At 30.3% G+C, this 10133-nt stretch overlaps 4 protein-coding genes across 4 annotated transcripts; 3 read left to right on the top strand and 1 right to left on the bottom strand.

Annotated features, from left to right (window-relative positions):
- Window positions 1-3: 3 nt before the first annotated feature.
- Window positions 4-1215, top strand: GO595_001462 (Transcriptional repressor tup12-related protein; the record flags this gene model as incomplete). The annotated part of the gene is made up of 1 exon (XM_067914263.1): window positions 4-1215. The coding sequence occupies one exon, from the start codon at window positions 4-6 to the stop codon at window positions 1213-1215; it is 1212 nt and encodes a 403-aa protein (XP_067778454.1).
- A 714-nt stretch (window positions 1216-1929) lies between these two features.
- GO595_001461 (alpha-soluble NSF attachment protein 2) lies at window positions 1930-2790 on the top strand (the record flags this gene model as incomplete). The annotated part of the gene is made up of 1 exon (XM_067914262.1): window positions 1930-2790. One exon carries the CDS (start codon window positions 1930-1932, stop codon window positions 2788-2790), a length of 861 nt encoding a protein of 286 aa, XP_067778453.1.
- A 2102-nt stretch (window positions 2791-4892) lies between these two features.
- GO595_001460 (kinetoplast-associated protein) lies at window positions 4893-6041 on the bottom strand (the record flags this gene model as incomplete). Its single annotated transcript, XM_067914261.1, has 1 exon — window positions 4893-6041. One exon carries the CDS (start codon window positions 6039-6041, stop codon window positions 4893-4895), a length of 1149 nt encoding a protein of 382 aa, XP_067778452.1.
- Window positions 6042-7310: 1269 nt separating this feature from the next.
- On the top strand, window positions 7311-9737 carry GO595_001459 (leucine-rich repeat domain-containing protein; the record flags this gene model as incomplete). Its single annotated transcript, XM_067914260.1, has 1 exon — window positions 7311-9737. The coding sequence occupies one exon, from the start codon at window positions 7311-7313 to the stop codon at window positions 9735-9737; it is 2427 nt and encodes an 808-aa protein (XP_067778451.1).
- Window positions 9738-10133: the final 396 nt, after the last annotated feature.

The raw sequence follows: 10133 nt of genomic DNA, 5'->3' as shown, positions 1-10133 counted from the left end.
AGAATGAGTGGCTTCAACCCCAATGGTTACGACCCGAATTTTGGCGTAAACGGCGAACAGGAACAAGACCCAAACAGGCAAGACAACCCAAACCGAACAAACAATGGGGGAAGGGATCTCCAAACAGATCAAATAAATTATGCATATCAAATTCTCAAACGCCAACTTGATACGCCCGAAGCTTTTGACTTCGAAAATCCGCAGAAGAGTTTATTTTCAAATTTCTTTAAAGAACCAACCTATGCACTCCATCTTACTTCAATAGATTGGTCAATTGAAAGCAATAATGCCTTTTTCGACAATGACAGCATCAAGCTGAGATATGCTCTAAACTCCAATACCTTAGTTTGTGCAATTGCTTTCAATTCCACCGGAGATTTATTCTCATTTTCGAACGGGCGAACTCTTTTCATTCTAGATTCAAATGATTGTTCTCTCATTTTAAATTATGCGCTACCACATTACGTCAAACAAATAGAAATGCATACTCGAGTATTAAAATTTTCCCCAGATAACAAATATATTGCACTTAATGGAAGCTGCTATCGTATTCTAGTGTACTCTCTCGAAGAAAATACATTTGTAGGAAGTCTTGAAGGTCATTATGATGTTGTTTCATCAATTTTATTTACATCAGATTCCAAATATATGCTTACTGGAGGCTACGATGGCGTTATTTGTGTATGGAGCTTTCCAGATTTTACACTTGTCAAACGTATTGAATACAATATGAATGAAGAACGACAGTCAATTGTATCATTAGCACTAAGTAACGATGACCAATATCTTTTCATTTCTTTTCTTTCAGGTGCTGTAGGTTTATGTAATTCTTCATTTACTGTTCCGATGAATACAATTATCGAATATCAGGACTCATTATTACGTTCTTCTCTTTCCAACAATAACAAAATGATTGCAACGGCTTCTAAAGATAATACACTTAAAATATGGGATATTCAAGATTTAGTTGTATGTAAGCAAAACTTGATTGGTCATACAAGTTTTGTTGTTTCTTGTTGTTTTAGTCCTAATGATGAATATTTATTTTCAGGGTCGAAAGATGAAAGCATTAAATTATGGAAACAAGAAACAGGCGAATTACTCTGTACAATACATGCACATAAAAATACTGTGTTCCAAATCGAACATCACCCGAGAAGAAACTCTTTTTTGACGTGCGGCGGCGACGGAATACTTTGTATGTGGGACTATTGATGTTAGAAAAGTGACATTTGATGCTCAAATTGATTTGGCGGTTATGTTAATTGAAGTACCAAATAACAACAGCTGCTTTAATCCTTTTAGTATGAATTTAGATTTATATAAATATTTATATGTCATTATGATATGTTTTTTAGTGTGATTTTTATGTAAAGTTCGAAAAAAGCTTTTTACATAAAAATGGTTAAACAAAAAGAAATTGATGAAAATACTAAAATTATTTTTCATTATAACTGAAAAATTATTTGAAGAAAAGGAAAGTTGTTGCAACATTCGGGTTTTGGGGCTTTTTGTCATTGTAAATAATTGAATGCCAGAAACACCAAGCAAAAAACGAAAATAAAATTATTCAATAAATTCAACTAATTTTGTAGTTCACCACAAACAAAATCCGTTTATAATTTGTTGCATGTGAGCTGCCCTTATTGTCAAATCGAATTTCTTTTTTCAAATTCTTTTTTCTCTAACTCTGAGGAAATTTTTGTAATAAAAATTTGTTCTTTCTATTTTTATTACTAACTATCCCATATATTTATTCATTCTATAAGTTTATTTATATATATATATTATTGGGGTAAATGTATCACAAAAAATGACTAATATTTGGCCAAATGAAACAGCAAAAGTAAAGCAATTAAAAAGTTCACTTTGCAAAAACTTGCCTTTTAATTTGAAAGCTTGCATCGGCAACGGTTATTCATTTTTTAAATGTCTAATCGTGGGGACGATTTCTATGCCAATGCAGAAAAGGCACTTAAGAAATTCCGAGTTTTTGATAAATCAGGCAAGTACTCAGAAGCAGGTGATTTGTTTATGAAAGCAGGAAACGCTTATAAATCTGTTCGTAATTTCGAGCGTGCTGGTGATGCTTATACACGAGCTGCTGATTGCTTCCAAGCATTGAATTCTCTTAATGAAGCCGCCTCAGCAGCTGCAGAATCCGGTAAAATGTTTGCAAAGAATCCAGAAACGACTTCAAAAGCAATTGAAGCATTCCGTTTCGCATCACAAATTTATCGCGAGAACTCAAAAGCAACAAATGCTGCACGTCTTCTTGTTGACGCTGCAAAATTATTCCAAGATAACGGTGATCTTGATAGTGCTATAGACACATTAACAGATGCTGCTCAGCTTTACGATGACGAGAACCAGCCAATTCAAGCAGCTACTCAACTTGCCATGATTGCTGATCTTCAATCCATGAAGAAAGATTGGCTCAAAGCTGCCAATTCGTACAAAGATGTTGCAGAACGCAGAATGGGTGACAGACTTACTCAGCTCGCCGCAGGTGAGTACTTCACAAAGGCAATTGCATGTCAGATGGCTGGAGATGATGCAGTTGGTGCAGAAAAAATGTTAAGAGACTTTGTTAACCTTAACCCTGGATGGGAGAGAACACGTGAGTGTGCTATGCTTCAAGCTACTCTTAAAGCTATTGATGAGAGAGATGTTGAAGCATTCCAAAATGCTCTAGCGGAATATGATCAATTTAAGAAACTCGATAATTGGATGGTCACAACCTTCACAGAAGTCAAGAAGCTGCTCGAAGGTGAGGATGACATTTGCTGAATAAACAGTTTCTTTCAACCGCATCAAACTCGGAGAACGTTTAAAATACGCTCAAAATTTTTATTTTCAAATAACAAATGATCGTCAAATTTGACAACTTTTATTAAAAGTGACAATGCGATACAAAAAAATTCATATAACATTTCAAGCTTCTTCATTTTAATGGTTATTTAATGAATTTGGATATTCTGTTTTTAGATTCTAACTACTTAATGCTTAATTCAGCATTGATATCAATTCCTTCTTGTTTAAGAAGTAATTTTGCGATTTACTTGTAACCATTTAGATGCAATTATAAACACTGTATTAAATAAATTCCAAACATTATTTTGAAATATGAGATTATTAAAATAAGTAAAAGAAATATATATCTTTATCATTAATATCAATTTCTTTTTGATATAATATTCTAATATATATTTAACAAGCTCAATATTTGGTGATTCAATCAAACAATTTATATTTTTTATGAAATTTCATTTTCTTTAAGAAATTCCCAGTTTTTGCTGATTCATTTAATTTTTAAAAATGCTAAAATTTCAAATACCTTTTTTCTTATGTATAACAAAATGAATAGAGTTTTAATCATATATAATAATTAAAAAGAGTTAAAAACAAACTTTATTACAAAACAAGATAATTAAAGAAATATCTGAAACATTCTTCATTCTTATCCAACATATAAAATCTTCGATTAGTTTGCCAATCATGAAAATCCCATGTATGATATTGCATCGATATTGCTCCCGCTTGAGAATTTGACGCTTGAAATATTTCGGACGATTCCTTTTCTATATAATAACCTCTTTTGCACATTCTCGACATTATTGTATATGAAAAAGTCGATCTAAATGTTAACAAGCATTGATTCGTATACATTAAAAACAAAATATCCACAAGCGCTGAGTTATGATCAAAATCAGGAATTTTTATCGAGTTTGTTAAAATTGTTTTTTCTTTATATACTTTTAAATATTCTTTTTCCATTTCTTTACTGTCTGATGAAAATGCAAAGACAGTTGGCTTATTACGAAGTTTATCATTGAGAAATGGAACCATAGCTTTCATGTTTTGTTCAACGCCATATGTAAAAAAATGTCCTGGCTGATGAAACCGAATATGAATACCAAAGATTCGTACATTCTTAGGAACATCCTTGAATAATTTTTTTACATAGTTAAGTTTGTCTTCTGGGATTTTTATAAGAAAATTACTTAAAAAATAAACTGCATGCATGCCAAAATGCTTTATGGCAAAAGTGGCAAGTTGATGTTGAACATAAATCATCGGAGAAAATACTAATGTTTGGAGATAAAGTGTTTTCCCACGATACGAATAATAATTGTTATGATACCAATGATAAAAAGTATAAAGTTCGGCTACAGCTCGATTTGAAAGAATCTTAGAAAACGTAGAATTCATATTATAAACTGGATGATGATAACCATATGCATTACCACTTTTATTTGTGGTTATACCAGCTTCAATAAAAACTCCTTCGACAACTACAGATCGATTTGTCATCATAGCTAGAAGTAGCATGGCTACGTCCATACCAATACGATTACCAACACCATTAGAAACATGGTTGGTTCGAATATATTCTCGTTCTTCGAGTGGAATTTTATCTATGTAATCAATATATTGTTTGATTGTTTGCCATGCATAAACTATTTGAGAACATGTGACTTCGCTCTTTGGTGAAGTACATGGAGTATAACTGCGTGACCAAGTTGGAAGACGTAATTGTTTAATGGCTTCATTAAGTTCTTCGTCTGTATATGTAAAAGGTGTAGGTTCTGGAGGTAAACGATTTTCCACTTGTTTATAATTTTTTATGATATTAATTTTTTTATATGGATTTGCAAAATATATATATATGTTAATAATTATTGCAATAATAATTGCAATATCAAGAAAAACTTTTGCTGTCTTCAAGATGAGGCGAGAATTTTTTCGAAGCGCCTTTGGAAGCCTCATCTATTTTTAACCGATAATATGTAAAGTTTTCAAATTTGAATACACTTTTTTTTTTATCGGAAAACTCATCGAATGTTTTACTAAAACAAAATTAATAAAAAAAATTATAACAATATTAATATTTATTGAAACGAAGCTTTAGTTTTTGACATACGCGAATTATATAAAACAGAGTCCAGTTTTTGTCTCTCTTTTCTCATATCTTCATTTTCTTTTTTGATATGTTCTATTTCCTTCTTTATGTCGTCTATTTCTTGTTCCAATGCAATGTTATCTTGTATTGCATCTTGTAACTTATCCATCTGTGTTCGAACTTCTTCCATTTGCTCTTCTTCTCTTTGTTTCGCTCTTTCGATACATTCCTTTAGTTTCTCTATGTCTTGTTTTGTAACTTGCAATTGACTTTGATTTCTTTTCTCCATTTTAGCAGACAATTGTTGTACTCGTTGAAGTCGTTCATTTGCAGCTTTAATTTCGTTGGAGTGTTTCTCTTTTTCTTTTTGTTTACGTTGTTCCATCGAAATAATTTGTTCATTATATTGCTGCTTACGTTTTTGGAGCTCTTCACGATATTTCTCAATCTTGGATTGAAGATCACGACGTCGAGATTCAAAGGCAAGGCTTGTTTCATCAATCTGAATCCGTGTGTTTTGAAGATCTTGATTTCGTGATGAATGTATTTCTGTGATCTCATTGTCAAGAATTTCAATTTTTGCTTGAAGTTCGGCCTCACGTTGTTGAAGCTCGATCTTGTTCTGTTGGACTGTAGTAACAGCATTTATCGCATTTTCATTTATGGAAATCTTTTTCATTTCGAGCTGATGCTTTAAATCTGCAATTTGGGACTCTTTTTGTGCTTTAAGTGCTTCATTATGACGAGTTGTAAAGAGAGATCGTTGCTTTTGGGATTTTTCATAATCTTTTTTTAGTGATTGTATTTCTTGTTCTTGTTGTTGTTTTAACTTGGAGATTTCTTCCATTTGATCTTGACGAAGTTTGGATAATTGTGTGTCAATATCAACTTTCTTTTTTGAAACTTCTCCTTCCAGGCGTTGAATTTCTGACTCAAATAAAGAAGTTTTGGATTTAATTTCTTGGTTTAGCTTTGAAATCTTTTCTTCAACTTCATCAATTTGATTATTTAACTTTAATATTTCTGTATCAGGCATTTTTGCAACCTTACTTTCATTATTAGTTAAATTGTTTGTATTAGAGTCCGAAGTAATATCACGAGTGAGATCAATTTGGTCAAGATCTTCGGAATCACTCATTTTTGAAAATTAACGTACGAAAACGGTTTTATGATCAAATTCCGATCTTTCATTTTCACAAGCACAAAGTTTTACAGTTTTATGTGTAAAATCAACGATAGAAAGATTTAGTCTCATCTTTGAACTAACTCATTAGTTAATGAAATACTTTTTAATTTTGTGGTTATCATTTTTACTGTGTGAGTAATGAAAATTGTTATTGGATTTTCCATGTATATCTCATTGTATTTCATGTGACCTTAAGCAAAAAACCCACAAACATTAAAATATTTTGCTGAAGTTTCAATATGCAAACATAAAATGGTTAATTTTGATGAATAATTTTTTCTTTCTCACTGTTTATTTTGAATGATACCTGCAAAAAAAAGTCATATCAAGAGAATAAGATGTTTAAAGAACATTCAAAGAAGGAAGCAACACACTTCTTTTTGCTAATAATTGGTCACCGGAAAATTTCTTTTGCAGCCATAGCATTGAAAACACTCGGTTAATTGACTTTTCGTAAAATTAATCAACACAATTTTTTGTGTAAATTTTCGGAAATTACGATGATCATTCATTTTATAACGACGGTTAGGGAGGTTAAATGTTCAAAAGTGAAGTAAACCAAGCAACATTTTTCAATGGATTGACCCACTCTGTCAATGAATTATTTTACAGTTGAATTTAGATCAATTAGTGACCATTGCTCTGAATTCTCCAACTGTTCAATTGAACTGTTATAGAAAAGTAATGGCGAAAGCTTTTATATGGTTTACAAGTATATAAATGTTGCACAAATCTGGTATTCCGATGATTGCTGCAACTATTATAATTTTATTTGCAAATATTTGTCAAGAACATCTTGCTAAAGAGAGTAATTCATTAGTTGAACAAAAAATCGATGGCAATATTTTGATCGAGAAAATTGATTTACCTATCATACAGACTTTATCAACACATTTACATAATTTTAAATATAACCATGTAAATACAATTCGTAGATCTTCAATCCAAAGCTATACAACATCAACGATATTAAAAAGTAAATATTTAAATATTAATTCTGTTACATATCGTTTATTTGGTTACAATGCTTCTGGTCTATTTAAAGATAATTTGAATATTTTGTTTACTATTTCTTTGATTATGATCTTCACTTTTTTGTATATTAATAAAATTTTTTCTAAAAAATTCCAAGAGAAATATGATTTATATAATCTCCCTTTCTTTTTGTTTTGCTCTTGTTCATTACAAACACTAATCAATGAAGATAGTCTTTATATATCTATGACTACTGAATTTACAAATCAGTATAAAAATATAACGAAAACCCTAATCATTGAAGGTGAAATTGTCACAATTCCATCACGTACTTTTTCACAGTGGCCTTTATTAACTCGTGTTGAAATTGGAGGACAAGTTGAGACAATCGAGACATATGCATTTGAAGCATGTAGTCAACTACAAACAGTTTCACTTGGAACTAGTGTTTTAACTATTGATAGTTATTCATTTTCATCATGTACGTCATTAAAATCCATTCTTATACCAAGTGGAGTTACCACAATTGGATCAAATGTATTTTCATCATGTACTAATCTTGTCTCCATTTCTGTCGTAACATCAAATCAAAATTATGCTAATGATGATAATGGCATATTATATAACAAAGATTTAACACAACTTATTTGTTATCCGATTGGAATACAAAGTCAAACATTTACACTTCCAACCACTGTAAATTCTATTGCAGAATATGCATTTCGTTATTGTTCATATTTAACAACAGTTACAATTGGAAATAATGTTAATACCATTAATGATCATGCATTTGAATACTGTACATCAATAAGCTCAATTACAATTCCTGGGTCAATTACATTATTTGGTTCTAATATATTTTATATGTGTACAGGTCTTCAAACAATTGTTTTCGAAGAAGGTTTAACAGAAATTGGTTCATATATGTTTCAATCATGTTCGAATATAAAAACAGTTGAAATTCCAAGTTCACTTCAATCGATTGCATCTAATCCATTTTATGATTGTAATCAACTTGAGTCCATTAATGTTAATTCTAACAATGTATATTTCTCTAATAATAATGACGATGGAGTACTTTATAATAAAGGCAAAACAGAACTTATAATTTATCCAGTCGGAAGACAAGCAACTTCATATACAATACCTGATACAGTTATTACAATTCGTTCATATGCATTTGTTTCAAGTTCTAAATTAGAAACAATTATATTTGGACAAAAGGTTGAAACTATTGGAGTCTCAGCATTTCAATCATCAAAGAAATTTACTAATATTATAATTCCTGATTCAGTTACCACCATTGAAGCTTCTGCATTTTTCTTATGTTCTGATTTACATTCAATAACATTTGGAAGAAACTTAAAAACTATTGGTGATTCAGCATTTCGATTTTGTTCAAATCTAGAATGTATTTACTTTACTGGTGATTCTTCACCAGACGTTGGGACTAATGCATTTTCATCGATTGGAATTTCTGCAACTTCTGTAATAACACTTCCATCATATAAAGAAAATTATTTTGGTAATTTACCTGCATCAATGTATCCAGTTGGGGAATGTGAACCACTTCCAACACTTACATTTACTCAATCAAATACATTTACAAAGTCAAATACATTCTCGAATACTTTTACTCAATCAAATACTTTTAGTCAATCAAACACATTTAGTCAATCAAACACATTCACTAAATCGAATCCATTTACTCAATCAAACACATTCACTCAGTCAAATACTTTTAGTCAATCAAACACATTTTCACAGTCAAACACGTTTTCACAATCAAATACATTCTCAGACACATTTACAGCATCAGAGACATTTTCGAATACATTTACTCAATCTAATTCATTTAGTCAATCAAACACATTTTCAGAGTCAAATACATTCTCTAATACCTTTACAAAATCGAATACTTTTAGTCAATCTAACACATATTCTCAATCGAATACTTTTAGTCAATCGAATACATATTCTCAATCAAATACATTTACTCAATCAAATACATTTACTCAATCAAATACATTTACTCAATCAAATACATATACACAGTCGAATACATATACACAATCTAACACTTATACTCAATCGAATACATTAACGAGATCGAACACATTTCCTAAATCAAATGTATTTACTCGATCGAACACATACACTCAAAGTAATGTATTTACATTATCGAATACATTTACTGAATCATTACCACCCGATGTAACAGTCACTAATTCGATTGTACATGTTATTTCTGAAACTAACACAAGAGTGCATAGTGTATTTGCAACAAATTCATACACTTATACATATTTCAATTCAGGTTACACATTTATATTGGCCGACTTTCAAATTGATATGACTACAATGTCATTAATCACAACATATTATAGTTTTTATTCAGAATTAATAACACAAGTGGATCAACATGAAAAAGAAAACTCAACAAATGTTGGACTTATTGTTGGTATTGTTATCGCTGCTGTTGTTATAGTCGCAGCACTTATCATCGCATTGTTATATATAAGGAATAAAAAGACAATAGTAGAAGAAAAAGTGGTAAATGATGAAGTAGAAGAAAAAATGGTCGACTTCAGGACAGGCTTCCAAAATGAAGACCTCGATGAAGACCCATTTGCAACGGATTTTGTGGAAGATAATAAAATCGTCAAAATTTAATAAATTACAGATATAAATTACAGAAACGTAATTTTGCGAACTATTTTGAATATGAGTTATATTACAAAAAAGTTCGAATTAAGTAAAAAATCAACAAAAAAAATTTTTTTTTCGAATTAGAAATTGATATTTTTAAAAAATTTATAATGATAATGATGAAACATAACACTTAGTTCGGTGCATTCAGTTTCGTAAGGAAATTAATGGAATGACCAAAAATTATGTATTAGTCTGAAATCCAACATTATTAATAATAATATTAATTTCATATTCGTCAAAAAGAAATTTAACTACTTTAATATGATTATTCTATATGCAATAGATTGTGTTATTTTAAATAATTTCCAAATTTTATTATGAAATATCAAATAAGAAAATAAGTATCTTCTGCATTAA

Source organism: Histomonas meleagridis (assembly GCF_020186115.1).
Source record: "Histomonas meleagridis strain 2922-C6/04-10x chromosome Unknown contig_14, whole genome shotgun sequence".
In the NCBI taxonomy this organism is placed as follows: domain Eukaryota; phylum Parabasalia; order Tritrichomonadida; family Dientamoebidae; genus Histomonas; species Histomonas meleagridis.
Note: the sequence above shows the minus strand (reverse complement) of the source record. Positions and strands in the feature narration are given on the sequence as shown.